Genomic DNA, 26,094 nt, shown 5'->3' with positions numbered 1-26,094 from the left:
GCTTATGATATTGTATAACCCACCATATTCACGTATAGATACAATTGTCCATGTTTTGCCAAGAAAACACACACAAAGGTGGCATTACAGCTACTGTACCTTGAAGATGTTCTCCACAGACATTAGATTTTGATGTTTGTACCTCTATGGTTCGTTATTTGTGTCAGGTTTGCAACACAAGATACTCTTATCTGTTCAGTGGAGCAAAGTTATTCCAATAATTATCGCACTAACATCCTAAAAGGATAACCGTTGTTATCACGAATCACTACGGAATGTGGTTTGATTATGATAAGGAAACTATTTCACTCCGGGGCGCGTGGTGGCGCAATAGTCGTGACGCTATACGAGTCTCTTTTTTAATGCAGTGAAGAAGACAAGAAAACGTCAGCTGCGATTCAAATTTTACCGCTCGTAGCCGCAGAGCGAAACGACTGGTGTTTCTTGTCATACTTTATATTTTAGTTAGTTAATTAATTGACGGAGTTGTGGGTTAATACGGTACAACGATGTCTTCTCGCAGAAGGTAAGTGTGTATAAGTCGAGAATGTTAAACTTGCGCTAGGTTCAATTATATTATGGCCGCGTCTCATTATCTAGTGTACATTGTGGCTGCTAATACAAAACACACGCTAGTTAACGTTACACACAGTACCTCTTTTTAGTTTTGATGCGAGTTTTACTGACGCTGTAGAAATTTTAAATAACTATCTAACGTAAATAACTAAAGTCTTGCTGATCTTTTTTGTTGTCGTGAGCCTTAGGTTGTAAGAGGTGTTTAAGGGGTTACGACTGCTAAAGGGATAACGTTAGGTCATCCAATAAATAATAATAATATATTCTATCATCATTTGCTCACTCTTATGTTGCTTTAAAATCGTTTGACATTCTTCTCTTGAACTTAAAAGGTAATGTGTCTTGGTCACCATTCACTTACATTGTTTGCTAAAAAGATGCAGTGAAAGTGAATGGAGGCTGATGCTGTCAGTCCAAACACCACAAGATCCACCAGTATTCATTTAATCTAATTTATTTCCTTATGTTTTGATGAGCAGTGAAGCTCTGGCGTTCTCTCTGGTGACTGAGATTAATCATGCCATGGCCAGGCTTGTGGACATATGGGACAGTATCGGCATCATGGAGGAGCAGAGGGTCGAACGAATGCAAACTGTGAAAAAACATATAGATGTAAGTAATGCCTTAGTTTGCATACTTCACATCTCTCACCAATTTCTGATTGATGCTTACTCTAAATTAAACATGTTTTATAGGAGCTTTTGCATTCAATGATTATGGAGGAAGAGGCCTTAAGACATCGCATCAAAACCGATGTCATTACCTTCCAGAAACAATTGGATACACTGTGCTTGGAACTGGGACTGGAACCATACAAAGTACGACAAGACTTGTGAAGTATTGTCTTTTAGAAATCAGGCATTATAAACTATTGATGCTTGACTTAAATTTGTCTAAATTTGATGTTTTTCTAAGAATTTTAACCCTAATTATGGAAAGCTCCAGTTGTTCTGATCATTATCCTGCGATCTTTTATAGTTGGAGCAAGACCTTACAGTCCTCCAGATGGAGAAGAACCTGCGGTGCCATGTTGAATCTCTTCTAAAGGAGAGGAATGAACGTTTAAGAGAGCTGAGTGATTTGAAGAAGCAGGACGAGGATTTGTGCGTAACTTTGTGCTCTACTCCATATTACATCCCATCGGGAAGTGTGCCTTCTCGAACCCAGCTGCAGGAACTCCAGGAACATGTTGAGAAACTCGTCAAAGAAAAAGTATCTATCTCTTTTCTTTTTGGAAGTGATCTGATCGCTCATGAGTTTCTGTTCTGGATGCTTTTATGACTTAAGCTCTATGTTTGTAGGTGAACAGGGAGAAGGTGTTCTCTGGGCTCAGGGAGGACATCAGGAGCCTGATGGACGAGATGGGACATGAACCGGAGAGCAGTCTGGAACGGGAGTCCATCTGCCCTGACACTGATATTTTTCTACTCACGCATGATAATATCAAAGCCTTGAAACTGCTGCTCAGCCAGGTGCTACTAATTTTTTTTTTCCCCTTCATAAAACAAAGCCTATATATATAATTTTTTACAAAGTTTTTTTTTTTTTTTTTTTTGCATGGATAATATGGCTTCTAAAAACATTGCATGAGCTAGCAGTGCCTTCTAGTGGCTGTGTAAGAACAAGTCTAGCATCTTAACCATGTTCCAAAATTAAATCTCACCAAGAACCAAATGTGAATAAAAATTGGTTATACAAGTATAAATAGACAAGTGTATATATACATAAAAAAATACATACTTTCCAGCTGGCTTATTATTATTATCATCATTATTGTACTAATAATTCATATTTATACCACACAGCTTGAAATGAAAAAGGAATCCTTGATTTCAGCCCGAGACAAACTCAAAGAGCGAGCTACGAGCCTGTGGAATCGTCTGAGTTGTCCTGAGCCGGAAGGCGAGGCATTCCGAGAGGCTGCTATGAGCACTCTATCTGATGATATCAGACGGGTGAGAGCTTTTGCATGTAACCCACAGGATGTCCTATCAGGGATCTTAACTGTCCTTGTGGTTTACCAACAAATGCTAATGGAGTGCATTTCCTCTTACAGTGGCAGGGCTATGTGGAACATCTGGAAGAGCTACAGATGGCTCAGCTGGAGGAGGTGATTGATAAGGTCCGACAGGAGCTTATGGTTCTGTGGGACAAATGCTTGCTTGGACCAGAACAGAGAGAGCCGTTCAGTGTTCACTTCTGTGATGGTAAGTTGCCTGAACCTTGATATTCAAACTTAAAAGCAGTCAGGTAACTTTATAATATTAAATTCATTTAATTTCTCAGCAAAAACTGAAGTGGTATTAAAGGTGTAGTTCATCCAAAAATTAAAACGTACTCACCCTCAGACCATCCAAGATTCTTGGATTTCTTTATCATAACAAATCCAGATGAAAAAAAAAACTCCTCTGAAATATTCCTTTAATTGTAGTAAATTAAGTAGATCAAATATTTTATTGATGACCAATCCTGATTAAAAAAAAAAGACAAAAGCTGATTTTTTGCCAATGGAAATTGGCTTTCATTTCATTCTGGTTGAACAGATCACTACACAGAGGAGCTGCTGGCCCTCCATGACACTGAGCTGCTGAGAATGAAGGCTTTCTATGAGGCAGCACAGCCCATACTGGAGGACCTGGAGAAATGGCAGAGGAACTGGGCTCTTTTTCAAGAGTTTGAGGTTCTTAAAGGCATCTCACAAGTCCCATGCTTAAAGTCAACTCAACCTTATGTGGTTTCACCCGTGTCATTTTGTTCTATGTTTCGCTTACCAGAGAAAGGCTGCAGATCCCAATCGCTTCAGTAACAGAGGAGGATCTCTGCTCAAAGAGAGTAAGGACAGGGCCAAAGTGCAGAAACTGCTTCCAAAGGTACTTGCACATTTGCTGTTAAAGGATTTATTTTTTTTTTGGACCATATACCGGTAACTTTTTATCTTAAAGGGATATATTATGCAGAAACGAAAATTGTCATTAATTACTGACTCTCATGTAGTTCCAAACCCGTAAGACCTTAAAAATTAAGATATTTTTTGATGAAATCCGAGAGCTTTCTGACTCTGCATAGACCGCAATGCAACTACCACGTTCAAGTCCAAGAAAGGTAGTAAGGACATCATTACTACCTAATAACAGTAATTATTTTAGTTTTCTTTGCACACTAGAAGTATTCTCGTAGCTTCACAAACTTAAAGTGCCGCTATTATGCCATTTCCAATATTGCCATTTCCAATATTGCCCTTTCACGCAGTGTGTAATGTAGCCATATGTGAATGTAAACGACCTGCAAAGTTGTAAAGCTGAAAGTGCACGATAAAGTTATTGTCTCCCAAAATAATCAACTCTCGACAGCAGTGGTTCTCAACTCATGGCCCGTCACAAATTCAAATGCAGCCCACCAAGTTTTACAATTCATTTTAGTTTTTACATTAATTTAAAAATGTACTAAACAAATAAGCTATAATGTTTTTATTTAAAATAATTGAGTTTTTCATATTATTTTCAGACATGAGCAGACCTGTAGCCTACACACAGAATTATCGTTACACATTTAACGAACACTTTTGGCTGAATTAAATTCAAATAGTCATCAGCAGCCATTTGTTCGGTAAAAAATGGAGCATCAGAATGGACAAATTTGTTTTTTTTTTTTATGGAGAAAAACGAAATGTGGAAAATGCCAACAAAGGAACACATACAAACAAGAATAGTCGCAGTATCAGCAGTGAAGGTAGGAGAGTGCTGGACTTTCGGTTTGCCCCGCCACTCACTTGAAGATGTTCAGGCAAAAGGAAACACCCACACTACACAGTAATCATCCTTAATTGCAGAAATGTGGCAAAACATCTCCGGAGAGTACCTCAGATTATTAAACTTGAGAGAGCTCTCAATATTTGGATCAACATAGGCTACATTTTCTGCGTCTTACAGACTGCAACTTACAGTCGCAACTTCATTGTGCTGTTACTCCTTTTGAGCCGAATTTCACAAAATTGGTCAGCTCCCGACAGCATCAGGTGTTTTACTAATGATGAGTAGAATTATTTATTTCAGTGAATGTAATCGATTAGATATCATAATATTTAGGCTATATTATTATAAATCTGGTTGGTTTGTATTGGTGAAGTAATATGTAAATGATATGTGTGTGGCCCATGAGACATGCACTTGGACCATAGTGCGGCCCAGTGGAAAAAAACAATATTAGGAACCGTAAAAATGGCATAATAGGGGCTCTTTAAGATGTAACCACTGATGTCAGATGGACTATTTTAACAATGGCCTTGCTACCTTTCTGTGCTTTGAATGTGTCAGTTGCATTGCTGTCTATGCAGAGTCAGAAAGCTCTCGGATTTCATCAAAAATATCTTAATTTGTGTTCCGAAGATAAACCAAGGTCTTACAGGTTTGGAACGACATGGGGAGCTAAGACCAGTTGTGGTTGTAATGTCAGTTTGCCTTTGTATATCTACACAAACAGCTGGAAGAGGAGTTAAGAAGCCATGTGGAAGTTTGGGAAAAGAATCAGGGGACTTCCTTTCTTGTGCAAGGTCAAAGGATCATGGATTACATCTCCAGCCAGTGGGAAGAGCATCGCTTGCAGAAAGACAAGGAGAAGAATGAACGGGTGAGATTCCCTTGGTGCTTCTCATTTTTTATTTGTGCACACTCATTTCCTTTCCTCACGTCTTAGCTCCATCCCCATAGGATGAGAGGGAAGGATGCACGGAAAGGAAATGAGGATGGAGCAATTAAAGGAAAACTTCTGTGTACATTGGAATAATCTTGATCACTTCAAAGCGTCATCAACTGCACTCAAGTGATCTGCCCTTATGTTGTTAAAGTTTGGTTATTTAATACAAAGCCTTGACTATTTAATTTAATCTGAGTATTGAAAAGCACCTATAGAATATTAGATGGTGTAGACACAAAAGAAGTATTTTGTAGTATAGAGTGACCTGGCTGTATCGTACCTTGATACATTTACATACTTTGTTCAGGAATGTTTTTAAAGATTTATTTTACTAAATTGTGTCTTCCAGATGACAAAGAAAACAGAAACCTCTCAGTTTAAAACTCCGACAAAGAGACCCCTCGGATCAACATATACCACCCCCACCCCTAACAAAATCAAAAAGGTATCCATTTCCTCACTAAGCATGGATTTGCAAAAACAAGCCTTTTATTAAAATGCGTAATCGTCTTCCAATTATTTCAGATGCCCAATATGTTGGCTCCTCGCACTGCCACCGTGAGCAGCGTCAGTAGCTCCAGCAGCAACAGTGGCGGCTCATCCACCACATTTCTGTGTGTGCCAGGAAGACCTCAACTCTCTGCCAAGGTTAAAACCATCTGCCCGGGGCATTCCAAACTCAATTCAACTCTCTGATCAAAGCTGTTGGCTTGAGATCAGTCCAAAAAGGATTGTGGTTAGACACAAGTGCAGGGTTAAAATAGAGAAGTTCCAAAAGCTAACATTAGATGACACTGTTGCATCAACAATAATCAGTACTCTTGTGTAAAACTGTAGGTCAAGCTCTATTATCTGTACATGTCTCAATATTAAAGATCAGTGATGTTTCTTAAACTTTGTGTTTTTATCCTTTGGTCTAACAGAGGACCAAGACTACAGAGGCCAGTTCTGGCCCACGTGTGCCGCTGCAGGAGTTCAACAGTGACAAGAAACCGCTTCCAATCAGCTACTCGGCCTTTACCGTAAGCCCAATCACTCTGCATTAGACCACTTCCCCAGATGTATATTAACTCCAAATGGAGCATCTGTGATAAGAAGGATGCTCATTTGTGACCGCTAATTCCCCTGAGAGAGATCATTACCATTTTAAAGGCCCACACATAATAATGATTCAGTGTTCAGTTAGTAAAGACGTTAACATGTTTTATCTTGTTTTCCATTACAGAGCGAGCTCTCCAGGAAAGCCAACAATGATGCTTTTCTCAATTCCACCGTTAAAGACATGCTTTGATTGGACTGCCAACATTTGATACTTTTTTTTATTATTTATTTTTTTATGATGTTTAGGTCACAAATAATAATGTCAGGATTGGGACTGTACAGGATACAACTATTCTCAGGTGTTTGTCTTATTTACCTTTGACCAATGCAGTGACTTTCCAGAGACATTGTTTTGCTTGTTTTAAAAGTCACAATTATACATATTTTTTTATCTGCTTTATTTTTTGTCATTGTTTATTTGCTCAGTCAGATTCTGTATTTATTAGCTCATAAAAGGTCAGTCATTTGCTTGTTAATATACAGCACTTTTAATAAAATGCTTTTTATACATTTCAAAGTTGGCTTTTTTTTTTTTTTTGCACAGTTTTTTAAATATCTCTACCCTGAATTACTAGAAATGGTGACTACACTACTGTTCAAAAGTTTGGGCTTTATTTCAGGTAGGATGCAATAACACTGACCAAATGGGAGAATAGCACTATTTCTATTTCTATTTCAAATAAATGTTGTTCATTTGAACTTTCTATACATCAAAGAATCCTGTAAATGTATTGCTGTTTCCACAAAATTCAGTACAACTGCTTTCAAAATTGATAATATAAATACTAATTAAACATCAAATCAGCATATGAGAATGATTTCTGAAGGATCATGTGACACTAAAGACTGGAGTAATGGCTCGTAAAAATTTAGCATTGCCATCAGAGTAATAAATTACATTTTAAAATGTAATAAAATAGAAAACAGCTGTTTTAAATAGGAATAATATTTCACAATAGAACTGTTATATTGTCTAGGTGGTCATGAAAGTAAGAAAAAACAAATTTACTGACCCAAAACTTTTGAACAGTAATGTGTATTATGAGCGAATGTCAAAGCAGTACTTCAGAGATCTTGGCATTATTATTTTTCGTCAAGTTGATTGTCTCTGGCAGAGTATAAAACATCTGTTGTGTGGCCTCATGCTGGAATAGCTGCTTTAAAACTTTTGAACATTTGAAATCATCTTCACATTTGTTTCGCAAATGGATAGTAATTTAGATCTTTGATGGTCGAGTTTGAATTTTTGAGTGGCACTCGATGCCTCGACATGTAATTGGCTCATTTGGGCAAAACAATGTAATGGCCTGATCAAGCTAATGCTTTTAAGGCCATATGAAGCATTACACAATTAAAATATTTCAGCATTTAGCTGTCTCCTAGGAACTGTCTGGACCACAATGGAAAGAACAATGGCACTTCAATCAAACAGCAGCTTTTATGTAATGGAAGAGAAATGTTGAACACATGCGGTATGGAGTAACAATATAGTTTTTCTATAGTTTCATGAAACTTTGACAACAGATTTTTTAGATTCATCATCCAGGTACACTACATTAAATTACGTTTGATTACACAGTGATACAACAGAAGGAGAAATGTCACACAGTGACAAGCTACCGCTTCTTTTCACAGAAGTCAAAACTGTACATGTACAACAAATACATTGATGAATAAATAAGGGAGTATTAACTCCTTAGTCTGAAAATGAGCATTTAGAGGTTCAATGGATGCAAGAATAACCGCATGCTTAAATGACAAGCCGTTTGTACCTGTCTGCAGAGCAGTTTATATTTATCATTGTTAGCCTTTACAGTTGAAGCAGAAATGTTCCTCCTAACTTGAAAGATGAGAACAACTACACAGATGAGAAGCAGTAAGTTAACATCCCCATATAACTTGAAAAATGTTCAAGGGGACGAAGAAAGATCTCTGAATAAATAGTTTGCCCAGACGTTAAAATCTGCTGAATATTTACTCACCCTCAGGCTACATACTGAATGAGTTTGTTTGTTTCTTCTGAACAAATTTTGAGAAATTTAGCATTATATCACTTGCTCACCAATGGATCCACTGCAGTGAATGGGTGCCGTCAGAGTCAGAGACCAAACATCTGATAAAAACATGACAATAATCCATAAGTAATCCACATGACTCCAGTCCAACGATTAACATCTTGTAAAGTGAAAGCTGCATGTTTGTAAGAAACAAATCCATCTTTAAGATGTTTTTAACTTCAAACTGTTGCTTCCGGCTAAAGCATGTATCAAACTCCGGTCCTGGAGGGCCGGTGTCCTGCAGAATGTAGCTCAAACCAGCTCCAAAACACATGCCTGGAAGATTCTAGTAATCCCTGAAGACCCTGATTAGCTGCTTCAGGTGTGTTTAATTAGGGTTGGAGATAAACTCTGCAGGACAAAATTTCAGTTCCTGGAGGACCACTTTACACTTCGCAATTATCAGATTCTTTTTACGGCACCCATTCACTGCACAGGATCCATTTGTGAGAAGTGATGGTCTTCTTGGAAGAACTGAGGGTGAATAAATATTCAGCAATATTCATTTTTAAGTTTACTACTTCTTTTGGACATTTTATCTGGTTGCATTCATGGTTTTAGGCTGTCTGATAAAATACCTGCATGCTAACATCATTCTTACATAATGTACTGTAGAAGTTCTGTGAAATAGGCCTATAAACCATCTTTGTGATTTGTTGTTTCTCGTCAAAAGGAAACTACAATGAAGTCTCTTGATTTGACACATATTTCCTATCTAGGCTGTTGTCTGTATGTTCTCCTCAGGCTGCATCTGTAGGCATTGAACTCTTGGCTATGATGCACCAACAGACTCCTGAGATTCCGGCTCGCTTGACAGAAATCGGTTGGAATTGTCGCTGTACCTTCGGTTTTGAAGAAATGACAATCTGAAGACAAAAAAACAGAAAACATACTGTGATATTCTGCTTGGTTGGAAAGAAGCAAAGAAGCTTTCTTGGAAAAGAAGCAAATGCAGCTCAATGCAAATTTCTTTCTTTTTTTATTGCTGTATGTTTTCTAAGAAAAGGGATGTATACTGTTAATGTCAATCGACAGTGAATGAAAGCAGATGCGAACTGGAAAAAGATAATAAACCAGACACATCTAACATCAGAGCAACAAATTCTTTGAACATATAGAGCCTTTATGGAATGACTTTAGGTTTGCCATTTTTAATATCCCTGTTATGTCTTAGAAGCATCAAAAGTTATTCTTCAGCTAAGATACAAAGGAATCCTTAATGGGTTCAATCCGTCAGTTCACTTTTAAGTTGTTCTTAGATTTGTTTTAGCATTAGAGAAAGTATGGTTTCAAAGGATCTCTCTTAGTGGTTTTATAATAAACTTCAAGCAAACCATGTACGCCAATTAAATGCATTCCTCTGACCAAATTTAGACATCCATTAACATCTAATTAAACCATGTTGAAAAGTTTTTGCACAATTATGGTGCACATCCATTAATCCATTAAAAGAGTCAAAAAGAAAACTTTCACAATGCTCAGTACTGTTACAGTTGCCATTTAGATGACATTTGTGACTAATTATTAATTATAATAAATGTAGTTTTCATCCGAAAACTCCTAATAGGGTTGATTTTTAATGTTTTGCTAATACAGAACACTACTGCTTTTTTGTTTCTTAATTATTTGAATAAAATGCAGTAAAACTGTGATCTGTTATTACAATTTAAATAATCATTTTCTATCTATATATGTTTTGAATGTAATTTACTCCTTTAATGGTAAAGCTGAATTTTCAGTATCACACGATTCTTCAGAAATCATTCAAATGTGTTCATGTGGTGCTCAAGAAACATTTCTTATTATTATCAATGTTGAAAATAGCTGTGCTGCCTAATATATTTTTTTTTTTGTGGAAACACACATTTTCAGGATTCTTTGATGAATAAAACGTAATAAAAACAGCATTTGAAATAGAAATCTTTTGTAACATAATAAATATCTTTCCGGTCACTTTTTTGTGTCCTTGCTGAATAAAAGTATTAATTAAAGTATTTAAAAAATATATATATACAGCAACTCAGTTTGAATGGACAAGTTGATTGTCATAGATTAAACTATGACTGTTCTAAATTCTTGACTTTAAGTATGTTGTCTATATTCCATATTAATTTATGATTTATAAAGCCCATGCAGACATCAAACCTAGAATCAGCAGTAAGTGCATTCACATTGACTTTAAAATTTGCTTTTAGTTCTCAGACTTCAGCTAAAAAGATCATTTCTGGCACTGTTTGCAACTGGGCAAATTTTCCAACGTCTTATATTAATGAGCCAAGCTGGCAAGGTTTATTATGTGTCCTTTCCACTTTTTGTATTGTTTTACATCTCTGGTTGAAAGACTGCAGCTGGTGTTAATGTTAAAAAAGAAACCATCATCACGGAGTAGCAGATTGTGGGGCAGAAACTCTCAAACTAGCACTTGATCTGCATTATCTTAGCACTACAGCAGGTTTTGGTAAACGGGAGCTCGCTGCAGATCTTCTTAGGATGAAACGTTGCACTTTTTGCACATCTACTCAGCACACATTATCACGCATTTAAGCTGAGCACTACAAAACTCTTCATCACGGACAGCAAGAGTGTCACATCCCATTTGTCTTGCATGAACAGGGCTCCACAGGGTCCTGTCCTCAGCATGTTGTTCATTTAACCATGATACAGCACAACAACAGCGAAACAGCTGAATGTGTCTTGGGTTCAAGTATGCTGGAGTAGTATAGAGTGATTGACTCGTGAGTTGCACTTGAGTGAATCTTGGTTGAGGGTCGGCAGGGTAAGATTGAAGAATTCTCAGCCTGACTCACACAAGCCACAAACTCACTAAGTTCCTCATCACTTTCTCATCTCTCTGACCGGCTTTCCTTCCTTCTTAAAATTTGACGTAAGACTCGACCTCTCAGTTTACTGCACAAGTAAATGCAAATTTTGTTTAAGTGATAGGTCACCACAAAATTAAAATTCTATCATTATTTTCTCACCCTTGTGTTGTTTCAATGCTCTTTTTCAATGGTAAATAAACATGAATAATGTAACATAGGTCTTTTTTATTTAAAAATAGTTTACATTGAACACATCAGTCGAGCACCAATATGGTCCATACAACTCACAAATCTCACTTTGGTCCTCATAATTCGAAAAAAAAATGTTAGAAATGCTAGACATAAACTCAGAAAATACATTACTACATAAATTGTCAGATGTAAACTCAGAATTGTATATAATACTGTAATATACTACACAGTCTGAATAATGTGAGACTGCTATATAATATATGTACCTAAAAATACACATAATTTCACGATCACATAGTTTGGTACAAAGTTCTACAACGCATTAAGCAAATTAATTCAGGCGAAATGGAAATGTTATTCTTTACTGATACATTTGCTTTGTAAATTAATGTTGATTTATAAGAAGTAAATGTGCTTCTGCTGCCCAGGACAAAATGAGATTAACCTTGAATGTCAGAGTGAAATCTGATTAAATTATTCTTATCAAATCAACGGTCATAAATGAAAACCTTGTTAGCTTTTACTCACAGAATGCCTTGCGACTGTAGGATTGTTATTTGTCAGTTGTACATTATGTACATAATGGGGTGAATAATGTATTAAAATATGCACTTTTCTAACCTCTCTAACATTGTGGGAAGTTCTTAAGACACGTAGTGACTTTTTTTTACACAAATCACCCAAAAATGAAAATTTACTCACCCTCATGTTGTTCCAAACTTGTACGAATTTGAAACAAAACAAAAGATTTAAGATTTGAAGAATGTTGGAATTGTGTTAGAATGTTACTTTTGTTAGTTAATGGCTACCTGCAACTGGTTACCAGCATTCTTCAAAATCTCTTATTTTGTGTTTAACAGAAGAAAGAAATTCATACAGGTTTGGAAAAACATGACGGTAAGGAAATTTCAGTTTTGGCTGAACTGTCCCTTTAAATTGTATTGCTGACCAGATGATCCAATTTTAGGATGTCCTAACAAAAAATCATCTTTAAATAATATTGCAGTTAGCACTATGCAATCAGATCTAACTATTGTTAATCTCCCAAAAGAAAAGAGGAACCCTTTGGGTTGACAGGCATGCCTTGAAACATTTTTCATGCCGTTCTCATGAACTGTTCTATAAGAAAACTGAGATTGATAAAATCAGTAATCCAGTTCAGTTGAGTTCCCCCCTTTATGAGTTACATTATACTCCTAATGTCCAATAATTCTCCCCATATGCTAAAACAGATTCCTACAACAGGCCAGGCAGGCTTTGAGCTTTGAAAACTTTGTAAAAAGAGCAGCCTGTCTGTCTCAAAGCTTTCTTCTTTGACTGATCTCTGTCCTCATCTCGTTTCTGCCCTTAGCTAGAAGCTATCAAAAAATCTTTCAACATCCTCAAATATTTCAACATTACCCTGTCAGGGTTTATTGTGCAATAATGACTGACTAATTAACAAAGAAACACCGTCCTCTATTATTCGTAGATATTGCTTGGAAACAGAATTGAATGGGCAAATAAAATCCAACAAGTAACTGCACAGACCAATTATTGCCAGAGAAGAGGAACATCCGTTAACATCACTCAACTTTCTTCTCTTAAAGTAATTAAGTCTGAGTGCAGTAATTAGTCTATCTCATTCATCTGTAACTGTGCCTGACATATAAAGTACACATTTAACATTATCCACTGTTCTTTCCTCTGCACTTCTTCATGAAGAGATTATTTAGATTTTTTTTTTTTTTCTCATGACCAATTTCCGTTTAGGTATACAATAATAATAAAAGTGTGACTTGAAACTGAGCACACAAGTTTACATTCGCAGTAAACCGCACTGTGCTTACTGTGAACTGTGCTTAAGATATAACAGACACTACAGGTGGTCAAAAATAAGAATGTTCCGGAGAATGTGTGCAGATATATCTAACCAAACAAACCTTCATTCTGATATCCAAATCAAACATAATCACATCCAAGCAGTATGATCACTTAAAAACATCCCAAACATCTGTAACAAATCAAACCACAAGAGGATTCCTCACTTGTATCTATCAGGCTGCATTTCTTGAGCAATCCGTGCACATTCTGCATGAGATAAGAAATCATATAAAACAAAACATTTTCAATACTGTGAGTGAAAATTAAAAAGAGGCCATATACTGAAATTCCACCTGGCCAAATATCTGTTGTACTCTTATGTTATAATAATAATTAGGCAAATTTGGCACTGCCTTTACATTGGATCAATATGTTCACATGGACACCAGAGGTACAAAGCCTCTGGACGCCTGAACAATATGTCTTTGGCATTAAAACAAGAAATACAAAACAATGTCAGAACTGTTACGCCTCCCTGTGAACATTTTTAAACCACAGGGGAAATGATTTAAAATAGATATGCATGCAAGACCCTGTCTATTCGTCTGATGACCAGCTCATAGCCTGACCTGACATTAACCTGAAACACAAGGATTTAGTGCAGCTGAGAGTGAAACTGGTGCGGTTTTGACCAAACATGGAAACATCATCTTTAGCAGTGAGTTATAGTAGATACCTTTCAAATGCTCAGCCGAATCTCATTTAGACTTCACAAGAGAAACAGTAGAGATCAAATGTGTTCAGGTTACTGCCTAGACACCAGTGATAATCTAATTTTTATTTTTTTATTTGAGCCTCTTTAATAGGTATCAAAGAAATTATTAAATTAATACATGGACTTTAAAACTGGTAATATTTAAATGTACAGTATTAAATGGATAGACCCAAAATGGAACATTCTGTAATGTATTCACTCTCAAGTTATTTCAAACCTCTGTGACTTATTTTTTTTCCCACTGAACACAAAAGTAGATGTTTATATGGAAGCCCGTTTCCACCACTGAATAAAAATAAAAAAGGTAATTGTGAATTTTAATCTCACAATTCTGACTTTTTTCTTAGAATTCTGAGATATAAACTCGCAATTGCAAGATATAAATTATATAGAAAAAAGATAATAAAGTTCACAACTGTTTATATCTCGAAATTGTGACCTTTTTTTAGAATTGCAGGCTTATATGTCGCAATTCTGACTTTATAAGATGCAACTGCAAGTTATTAAGTCATAATTGTGAGATATAAACTTGCAATTCTGAGAACATATCAGTCTTTTTCCCCCCTCAAAATGTATAACTTTATAACTCGCAATTGCGAGATTATATCACACAATTCTGAGAAAAAAGTCAGAACTGCAAGAGAAAAAAAGTCAGAATTGTGAGATAAAAAGTCACAATTACCTTTAATTTTTTTTTATTCAGTAGCAGATACAGGCTTCCCTATGTTTAGTACAATGTTCATACAGCTCTTTTCCATAGAATAAAAGTGAATGTGACCAAGGGTTTTCAAACTCCAGAAATGACAAAACTACCATATGATTTAGGCAATCTATTCCAAGTCTTCTTAAGACATACAATAGATTTGTGTGAGGAACAGACCAAAATTCAAGCTGTTATTCAATAATAATCTTTCATCTCGGCTCTCAACTCTCATTTACACTTGTGTATATTCAGATATAATCAGTTCTAGTAGTTTTAGTACTTTAACTTGAAACTTAAACTTATTTCAGTCGGTTGCCAAAACAACATTTCTAATTTTTAAGCTTTTCATCCAATATTTATATTTTATTTCAGCTTTATTAAAATGACCAGAAAACTATTTTTAACAGTTTTAGTTTTGTAGTTAACAATAATAACACCGATAATTGAATGTTTGGATGAACAATTCCTTTAACAATTTAGACAGAAGCTCAATGCTGAAAGTCAAACCAAGATTACAGCAAATAGTTTATAATCGCAAGAAAACAAATAATAATAATAACTATTTATTTGATAGTTATGCCCTCTTTTAGAAACGGTGAGGAGGTTTACTCATCACTGGCACTATTTGTATAAAGGGTTGCCAAAATTGTGCCACTTCTAAGATCAATCTGTGTTAATAACTGCTTCGGCAAGGAGGGAAGGCTTGTAAAGTACATTGTAAAATCAATTAGAGACATTAACAGATTGCTCCTGTTAACCCACTCTAAGTGTCTGTGATCTTAATGGCAGAAACTAAAACTACACAGTTATTATAGCTGACACCCTAAAACATCAGAATCAATATTTAAGGTCTTTACAGCAGTGTCAAATTCATCACAAGGTAGAGTTAGCGTTCAATCACAGGTTGGATGCTTTTTTAAAAATGTGTTGAGACAGGTCTGAATAAAAGTGATGTCAGGGTACAAGGCCGCCGCATCGCACAGTGCCATCAAATTGAATTTCTCTCTCTAACGGGACGTTTTTATAGACAGCAATAACAACAATGTCCTTAATCTAAGATAAAGCCATAAAAAATGTGACCACCTTCATCTCAGCTGCTATTCAAGAAGTTATCAGCGAGAGAACGCTATCAGGATGTTCTCATTCCTCAATCATCAACAATAAAACATTCTCTCATATGTTTTGGATTCATTTCTTGGCTTTGGGTTTCACGGCTGTGTGAAAGATTTGATTTGACCTTGGCTGAACCTGAACACTGAGACATTTACATTGAAGCTTGCTAACATGTACATATCATTCTGATTAGGTTTTGGACACAGTCCTGCATTAATAATTCTTGGAAAACAGCAGTGTTTTGTGGTACCTGGTTCTGATTGAGCCAATTGTCCAAAGTTCCTCTCACAAACGTGACACTTTTTCAGTCACACCAAGCGAAACGTGAGTCCGACTGCCACTGAATGGATTCAGAAAGCTCAACTCAAAGCCCTAGAGTAGAGAGCGGACTTAAACCACATGGCTAAGTCGCCCAAATGTTCCTTGGTAGGGAGAATGTCACATTCCAGACATACCTCCGGAACGGTCTAGAAAAAAAATGTGTAGAATATGAAAAATGTGAAAGGCTGTTATTGACGATTAAGGTTTGCTGGATGCTGGCCATTAGAGAAGTCTCTATGGAAACAGAAGCAGAGAAAGCTGTGTCTTCTGACACCTTTTCTGCATCACCAATCATCAGTCTGATAACGAACAAAGTGGGAAAAATGCGGCACTTGAGGGGATCAAGGCTGTAGCTTTCAGACAAAAAATAAATAAAAAATCACTTCTCACTGTGTATTCGCTCGTGTTGCACAAGGACAGATTCTCCAGCAGCCCCTAACAAAAGAGACTAAGTGTAACTCTAAATCCTTATATTTATACCATTTGAAAGCTGCTTTAAAACAAAACACTGGAACAAGCAGAGACGTTAAAGCAATTAAGTGAGCTGAATGTGTACTATTAATTAGGATACAATAATATCAACAGGGGAATATTTTGCAGAGGTGGGTAAATCTTCCTTTAGAAACAGCCTCTGAGACCATTTTGACATAGACTGCTTTGCGAGAACAAAGAAAAAACACTAAAGTTAAACTAGATTAGAATCAAACCTCCTCTTTATTTGTGTTTATTTTATTAATCTTAGAATGTAATATTTAGTCACCTCTAAATCTAGAAAACTATGTGTATGTTTGTACTGTATATATTTATGGGTTATTCATTCTGCAATTTAGGGTACATTTCATGTCCACTGATGATAATTATACATATTTTTTAACAATTTTCTTTAGAAATATCCATTAAGAGAATACATACCATAATCTCACACATTTATTTTGTGCACCCTGCTTCTTAGTTTGCTTGAAGATGCTTTTTTGTCCTTTCATGCTTTTTGAATTGATGAGTCTAAAAGTTCAAAAATAATGAATAAAAAATGTTAGCCAATATTATGTATATTAAAGGGATAGTTCACGCTCAGTTGCTGGTCCCCACTGACTTGCATTGTGTTTTTTTTACATACTATGGAAATCAATGGGGACCAGCAACTTAAGGTGAACTATACCCTTAAAATTATTTAATTTATTGAAATACCTTGGTTTAGAAATAGATTGTTTAAACTGTATTTTCTTTCCAATAAGATAGTATTCTATTTTACTCACATCCACAAAACAATGTCAGCTGTTTCTAACCAAACACTATGGTGGCCCAGTAGTGCACAACACAACCAAATTTCCACAACACAAAGAAATCGTTGTGTTATGCTAATAATGTTAGATTGTGGCTTGTTTGTGTTGTGTTGTGACTTGTTTCCGTTGTATTGTGCTAATTTCATTGTGTTGTGTAGATTTCATGTGTCGTGCACTGCTGGTCCACCGCAAAACACAACACCCCCAACAAAAACTAAAAAATGGTTTATCACAAAAACATTTGTCCAGCATCATGTGATTTCATTTTGAAGACATTATTGACCGTCATCTATGTTTGGTAGATTTTTATGGTTTGCAGTATTTTTATGATTTTAATTCAAAATAATATGGTTGACCTGATCAAGAAAATTCCATTTGGTTGACCAGACAATGCCTGCCACTGAAATTCTGAGTCAAAACATGTTGTTGTTATATATGATTACAATTAATTATTGTCCCCAAAATGGTAGATGTGGGGTAAAGTGTGTCAGATGCTTTGAAGTAAGCTGTGTCAGTGGCTCAGCTAATACAGTTCTGCCATCAAATGTAGTAAAAACTTTTACAAATACTATTATTATTACAAATAATTTGTCAAAAAATAGTTAGCTAGTTTAATATACAGCAAAATAAGACTTAAAAGACTTGAAATAAGATGCCACATGACTGGCCAAGTGCTTTGCAGCACACAAAAATAAAAAAAAAGAGACTACTCACGCAAACCAAACATCATGGTTTGTCTAGAGCCACTTTACAGTAATAAAATGGGGAATAATTCCCCAAAACATCATTGTAACAAAGCAAATCATAAGGATACACCCATTATATTGGTGCATAAAACGACAATGTTTTTTTCTAGAATGAGACGGCAAACCATGGAGTGTAGACATTCAGAGTACTGGCCTTAGTTATAAAAACCAGAAAGGTCAAAACATCAGTGAAGTAATTCATTTGCCTGGGGTGGAAGACACACACGAATAATAGAAATGCACAAATAAAAGACAGGGAAATAAATAGTGGTGTATTTAAAATGCCTCTGTTGTTTTACGCAGATCATAAAGTTTCATAGCGATGAGCATTGCATGGTCACAACCATGTGCTTTGTTTTGTTCAAGAGTCGCAAAGTGATGTCATCTATTCTTATGCAAATCCAGTTTGGGGGTAATTGCCTTTGTAATAGCAGAGCCTACTTAAAACCAGCTGAAACTATGAGGAGAAAAACAACTGGAATCGTGGAAAGACTTGATGCTGAATATTCTACCAGCTCTTGCGGCTAAACAGATTTCACTTTCAAAGTTACAGAGCATGTTCCAGCCGATTATGTCATTTTTAAGTGTCTTGTAAAAGCCTGTATGGTATTAGCATGCTTCTAAATGGGTTTTATAAAGATAATTTTTATGATAATGTCTAAGATAGTCTAAGATTACTGTGACATTATCATTTCTAACATTTTTAGCATTTTTCAGGCCAAGGATAGAGAGAAGGAGCAGGGATCCCTTAACTGGGGTAGCATTTTAAGTTCTACACTATGTCACTTACATTGCAAAACCATAACAATTATTGATTAGCTATATTGGCACATTGCATTTAAATTTTACATAATGCATTTTGTGAGTGACAGGGAAACATTTAATGGAATTTTAGCTCATAACTTTAGATTGAGTTGTATTTTTGTTTACCGCACATTACCTTTTTTCTCCGAAAGTATGGAAGATTAAATATTAGTAAAAAATACAGTTTAGTAATTGATTCCCTGTTGAAGGTCCCTGATATAGAAATTAAGAACTTAACTAATTTCAGAAATATTCATTAAAACATTTAACATCAAAATCAAAAACGATAAACATACTATCGTTCAAAAGTTTGGAGTCAGTTATTTTTTTAAATAAATGAATACCTTTTTTTCTACAAGGATATAGGCCTATTAAATTCGTCAAACGTGATTAATACGTTTATAATGTAACAAAAGACTTTTATTTCAAATAAATGCTGTTACTTTCTATTCATTAAAGAAACTTAAAAATGTAGCAGTTTGCACAAAATTCTTAAAAATCACAACAACACAAAACACATATCACAATAAGAAATGTTTCTTGAGCACAAAATCAGCATATTAGAAAGATTTCTGAAGGATCATGTGACAGTGAAAACTGGAGTAATGGCTGCTGAAAATTATTAAAATATATAAAAAATTATTACAATATATTAAATTTTGAAATATATTAAAATAGAAAAGTTATTTTAAATTTTAATAGTATTTCACAATATTACAATACAATGTTTCTTCCTATACTTTATTTTTGAGTCTTGGTGAGCAGACTACTTTCAAAATCATTAAAAATATTACCGACCCCAAAGGTTTGAACAGTGTAAACGTTTTGTGTATATATTTGTGTTCTTCTGTATATATGGCTTTTAGCAATTAACAAATTAAAAAGTAAAAGGACCTTAATGATGCAGTGAGTCCAACCAGAAATCTCCATTAAGAGCACTTTACCAACATTCTTCCATGCACTTTTCATATATAAGGTTATCCTTCATCTCTTTTCTCCCAGAGACCCCATTTCTGAAAGCTCAGTGTGTTCAATAGGGACTAACTGTACCTTAGAGAAATGGAGGTTCCGTTGACAGACTCTGAGCGCCGTCTGCTCGGATTAAAGCCCTCCTGTGGGGCATAGTGCTCATTTCCACAGCACAGGATCATAAGAAAGGCTCTCCGAAAAGCCCGGTTCAGAAAAGCATATAGGAACGGATTCAAGCCCGAGTTGATGTAACCCAACCAGAGCCAAGCGGTCCACATCTGCCAGGGCACGCTGTAATTGATGAAGGGATCCACCATGTTGGTGATAAAGAAGGGCGCCCAGCACAGACAGAAGCAGCCCATGATGACAGCCAGCGTCTTGGCTGCCTTGGTTTCGTTCTTAATGCGACTGGAGCCTTGTTGATTGTGGTTGGGGTAAGTCGAAGAAGGGGCTGAGCCGGCCCGGTGCAGTGAGCCGATTCGCCGAGCGTGTCCCATAGCGGTGACATAGATTCGCTGATAGGCGAGAACCATCAGCACCAGAGGCACATAGAAGGCCACGGTTGAACACACCAGAGCATAGGGTCGGTTCACCATAAACACACAAGTCGAATTATGGGAGGAGTTGAATTTTCTTTGTTCGATCTGGGAAATGACATGAAAAAACACAGAAAATAAATTAAGGATGCATCAATATATAATAATGATATGTTGTAATGATATGATAACTGATAAATGGTTGATATTGCAATTCTATCCTATTTTGTCGCTAAAACTAAAATTAGTCATTTTAAATGCAACAAGTGAAAGTACAGTATTAACAATGTATATGTTGTGATTTGCTAAAGATTACATTTACCAGAAATTAACCTTAGATTAAGCTTAAATTATTGTTAGATTCTGTAAAATGCCATCTACACACACACACACACACACATATATAGTAGAAAATAAGCAGCCACAATGAAATATCCTAAATTGACCTGAACATAATATATATACCTATATACAATATTGACTAATAAATTAAAAAATCCCTAATATCGGTAACCAATATTACTGATAACCAATATTGTACTGATTTATCACCTGAGGTCTTAACAAATAAAGATCTAGATCTAACAAATAAATGAATACAACATAATTCTATACAACCAATTTTTTATAATCACTACTGTTCAAGCTGCATTTACTTTAAATTATCAAATAGTAAAAACAGTAATATTGTAATACATTACAATTTAAAAATAAATTATTTATATTTTTATATATTTTAAAGTGTAATTTATTCCTATGGTGGCAAAACTACAGCCATTACTCCAGTCTTCAGTGTCACAATTATTTGAAAATATAATTTTTTTGTAGCAATGTAAAAGTCTTTACCATCGCTTTAAACCAATTTAATGCATTATTTTGAATACTAAAAAATATATTTTTTAAATTAATAAATGCTGACTTCCCACTTTTGAACAGTGGTGCAATCTGTTGAATTCATATTCAATTTTTTAAAATATATTTTATTATTTTAATTACCAAAAATATTACCTTCCTTAAAATGGTAACACTCAATAAGTAACATAATTTAGAGCCTTTCTACAATATAGCCAAAGTAAATAACATCATTTCATTTTTTTAATTGTTACATACAATTTAAAAAAAATTGTATGTAACATACAATTTTTAAAAATTTTTTAAAAAAAAATGTACCCTGAATTTGTGGCTTTTTTTTTTCAAAACAAAGTTTTTTTTATGCATCTTACAGAGATCTAGCAGATAGTGATTACTTAAAAGATATATAACATCAGCATAATAAGAAGAATGTATCCAACCGCTCTTTACTTACAAAGCTCTCAATTCCAATGGTATTCCAACTTTGCATGATGGGAAAAGAGATGAAAATGGGGATGACCCAGCATCCAACCAGCATCAGCGAGACTCTCACAGGTGTCATCTTGTTATTGTAGACCAGAGGCTGACAGCAAATCGCATAGTACCTGCCCAAGACAAGAGGTGCAAACATCTCAAGAATGATACATGGATGCTGTCAGGCAGTACAGTGTCTTTCGTAATCAATATGTCCCCACATACTGTACTTTCACATACCCAGATGATTCTGCTGATCTTTCCTTGAAAAGCTAACGCTGTGAATTATGTACACCCAGAAAATATGCTCTCACTAGAGACTGCAGAAGCAAAGACATCATGAGCCATGGGAATCATACGGATGGAGAAAGAACTTGTTGATACAGTGGGACAGATAAACAGAATTTGTTGCTCAAAAGAGAGAGAGAGAGGCTTTGAGAGACTAAGAATGAGTCATGTTACTGCCATATGGAGCAGGTGCGGTGCATAAATCACAGCTGCTCTCATATGGGCCAAGAGAGCTGCGGTCTTACTAATGGGTGAGCATGAGAAAATCTGCATACGTAATCCAGCAAATTACACATAATTAGCTGACACACTGACAAACCCCTGGAGTTAGTGTCAAAGACATAAACTATGTGTTTCTTTTTTGTGAGTACATTTCTGAATGTACAGTTCACTCTGTGAGTTGTAAATAAAACACATTTTACAATCAAAGAAACATAACTATTAGGAATCGGACAAAATAGAAATTAGACATTATAACACAGGCTGGACATCATCTTTACATATAACACAGCAAGGTGCCAGAAAAGCATTGTAGAACATTGTAATTTTGTTATGCACGATTACAGGGCTTAAACCTTTCAGAGTGCCTCTGGTTGCCAAAATGCAAATCCTACAGTTTAGAGAGGGAAAAAAAGTTACAATAAACTGCATGCATGAATAAATAAATCCAAAATTTTGGAATGATAAATCTTTTTGGAAAGACATCTCTTATGTTTACCAAGGCTGCATTTATTTGATGAAAAATCCAATAAGAACAGTAATATTGTGAAATATTATTAGAATTTTAAATAACAGTTTTCTATTTTAATATATATTTTTAAATATTATTTATTCTTCTTATATTCCAGTCTTCAGTGCCCACATGATCCTTCAGAAATCATTCTAAAGTGCTGATTTGGTGCTTAATTATTATTGCTGCTTTAATTTGTAATGATATTTCACAATATAACAGTTTTACTGTATTTTTTGATCCAATAAATGCAGCTGTGGTAAGCATAAAATACTTAAAATAAAGATCTTAATTATTCCCCAATTATTGACTGTCATGAACCAAACAGGTTTTAGAGAGAAAAAAAACATATCATCAAATCTAGCGAAGAAGACTGTTGTCCCAAAGCTATTACGCACATGACAACATGTTCTAATTTAAGACCTATTTTCTCAATATTGCCATGGCAACACAAGCAGTTATTTGGTGTAGAACAACATTAGTCATTATTTTTGTTTTGTTTCTATATTAGCTATACAAACACACTCACCTGTCCAGTGCAATGCAGCACAGATGCAGAATAGACGCAGAGGTTAGCAGCACGTCCAGTGTGGTACGGATCAAGCAGAACGTCTCTCCATATTTCCATTGACCTGTGGTCAGCTCTATGGCTGCCAGCGGCATCACAACAAGTGCAACTAGAAGGTCTGCAAATGCCAGTGATACAACGAAGAAGTTGGTCTTCTTCTTCCTATATACGGAACAGTAAATAAACAAAAATAGCAGTAATAAACATTTTATTTTAGTGTCTATACACAGAAAATACTCATGTTTAAGCTATAATGATACTTTATCATACTCAAGAGCCCTCACAGACTGATGCATTTCCAGTTATGTTATATTACCCTGGTATCAAGTTACAGAAAATTAGTTAAATCTGCTAGTTGAGAGTTTGTAATACAATGGCTGAGGGGGGGATGGCAAATTTGAAAAAAAAAAAAAAAAAACGATATCATGGATTTTTTTTTTTCTTTTGCTGTTGGAGAAAATTGGAACATAAAGAAAAAACTATATTTCTTTCAGTTCACCGCTATTGACGTTTACCCAATTATAATGACCTCAGCTTCCGAGAACACAGAAAATGTTAAAACGATCCATTTTAACTTATTTAACTTAACCATTTTAAAGTATGAACAATCTGCCATTGGTTGGAAAAATAGATGGCTCCACCCCAAACTCACGCCATTGGTTGAGCTATTGTTTGCTATGTGGGGCTGATCAGAAGTTCTCAAACAAACAGAGCATGTTTTGAAAACCCCAGAGAACCACAGTGTTACTTGTTTGTAACATCAAAGGGATAGTTCACCCGTTCCAAACCCGTAAGACCTTCATTTATCTTCGAAACACAAATTAAGATATTTTTCTGACCCTGCATAGACCTCTGTTCAAGGGCCAGAAGGACATTGTTAAAATAGTCCATGTGACATCAGTGGTTCAACTGTAGAATACTTTTTGTGTGCAAAGAAAACAAAATAACAACTTTATTCAACAATTTCATCAAAAATGTCTTAAATTGTGTTCCGAAGATGAACGAAGGACTTACGGGTTTGGAACGACATGAGGGTGAGTAATTCATGACAGACATTTTTGCGTGAACTAGCCAATCCCTTTAACCTACAAATGCCTTACTTTTAGATATCTTGCATATTAAACTTATATAGTATTTATTGTAAAATCAAAAATGTACACTGACACAGCCAATTTAAATGTAGATATGAAACCAGCATTACCTTAGCTTTCTGTCTTTACAGAGAGCCACCATCACAAGCAAATTTCCAAGTGCAGTCAGTATAATGATGGTCACCAGGATGACAGACAGCATTATCTTCGAAGTGTGTTTAGACACACCTTCATCCACTGAACTGTAGACAAAAATACACAGGCAATTATATATAAACAGATAAGATCAATACTTATATATGTAATCAAATATTTTGAGGTGGTTCTTACTCGTCCGCTGAGCCTGATGATGTTGGCCATCACTGGTCATCTGTATGGAAGTGGTCAGATGGGGTTTTGTTCACACAAGACAATGCAGTCCCTCTCCTGTGGGATAAACCACAACTGTTTTGTGTTCTCACATCCCAAATTCAATCATATTCTTTCAGCATGAGCTTCAAAGTGAGAGCACTGAGACTAAACCATCAGCACGTTTGTAAATGAAACACAGGCTGGTAGGATATAACAAATAAATATGAGCCATGATGAGTGTCTGACCATCTTCCTTTCTAAGCAAAACTACAGGCTCACAAGAACTAATCATTGCATGCTGTCAATCAGCATTTTGTTGACCAAATCAGTGATTTGAAATTTACTTTGTTACAGAAATTAGGACCTAAAAAAATATTAATATTCCTAATAACCATTGCACATAGCAATAACCTAATAAACTTTAAACATTGCAATGCAATGTCTAAAATGTGCAAATTTGAATGGAATACAAGACGTGTGAATATTTAATATATTAGCAGTATCTGTGAAATGAAGCCATTGTAAAACTGACTTGGAAAGTGACTCTTCTCTTGCATTTTTTCTATAGCTTGCTTCCTTACTTGGCATATTACGATTATTATAACTACAAAAAATATTTTTTATATATTTACATTTATATTTATGCATTTAGCAAACCCTTGTGTGTGTATATATATATATATATATATATATATATATATATATATATATATATATATATATATATATATATATAATAAATAATAATTATATGAAGGGGATAATCATATAAAAAGTTTTTGAACAGCAAGAATTCAAAAATATTTAAAATAATTAATTTTGAAATACAGTGTTTTTACTATTTTAAATAACTGTTTTCTATTTGAAATTTGAATATATTTTAAAATGAAAAAAGTTGAATTTTAGCATCATTACTCCACTCACATGATCCTTGAGAAATCATTCAAATAATAATATTCTCCTCAAAAAAAAAGAAAAAAAAGGGGAAAAAAAAACATTTATTATCATTAATATTATGTTGAAAACAGCTGAGTAGAATTTTTTCAGGTTTCTTTGATGAATAGGAAGTTCAGAAGAACAGCATTTATCTAAAATAGAAATCTTTTGTAACATTATAAATGTCTTTATCATCACTTTTGATCAATTTAAAGTATTCTTGCTAAATAAAAGTATTAATTTCTATAACCCCAAAGGTCCGGAACATTTAGTTATACAAAAAATGTTTTAATAAACAACATGCATAACAA

General features: G+C 35.1%; 2 protein-coding genes and 1 pseudogene across 3 annotated transcripts; 1 reads left to right on the top strand and 2 right to left on the bottom strand.

Annotated features, from left to right (window-relative positions):
* Positions 1-368: 368 nt before the first annotated feature.
* On the top strand, positions 369-6,886 carry zgc:86764 (uncharacterized protein LOC797431 homolog). 2 transcript variants are annotated; one of them, XM_042748163.1, is made up of 14 exons: positions 369-526; positions 1,056-1,188; positions 1,272-1,394; positions 1,555-1,788; positions 1,878-2,048; positions 2,382-2,531; positions 2,633-2,783; positions 3,120-3,256; positions 3,351-3,446; positions 5,056-5,202; positions 5,618-5,713; positions 5,794-5,916; positions 6,192-6,290; positions 6,494-6,886. In XM_042748163.1, the coding sequence occupies exons 1-14, from the start codon at positions 510-512 to the stop codon at positions 6,557-6,559; spliced, it is 1,743 nt and encodes a 580-aa protein (XP_042604097.1). In that variant the 5' UTR covers positions 369-509; the 3' UTR covers positions 6,560-6,886. The 2 variants fall into 2 exon arrangements, with proteins under 2 accessions (XP_042604097.1, XP_042604098.1); XM_042748164.1 differs by lacking the exon at positions 369-526 and adding an exon at positions 620-908.
* A 2,273-nt stretch (positions 6,887-9,159) lies between these two features.
* The window catches only part of LOC109045711, a 32,511-nt pseudogene continuing 15,576 nt past the window's right edge, over positions 9,160-26,094 (bottom strand).
* On the bottom strand, positions 20,029-24,856 carry LOC122141207 (5-hydroxytryptamine receptor 4-like). The gene is made up of 5 exons (XM_042747803.1): positions 24,840-24,856; positions 24,607-24,738; positions 23,367-23,567; positions 21,800-21,950; positions 20,029-20,601 (listed from the first exon to the last, which is right to left on the bottom strand). Exons 1-5 carry the CDS (start codon positions 24,854-24,856, stop codon positions 20,029-20,031), a joined length of 1,074 nt encoding a protein of 357 aa, XP_042603737.1.

The sequence above is a fragment of the Cyprinus carpio genome, chromosome B21 (genome assembly GCF_018340385.1).
Source record: "Cyprinus carpio isolate SPL01 chromosome B21, ASM1834038v1, whole genome shotgun sequence".
NCBI classification, from domain to species: Eukaryota; Metazoa; Chordata; class Actinopteri; order Cypriniformes; family Cyprinidae; genus Cyprinus; species Cyprinus carpio.
This window is presented reverse-complemented; position numbering and strand designations above follow the sequence as displayed.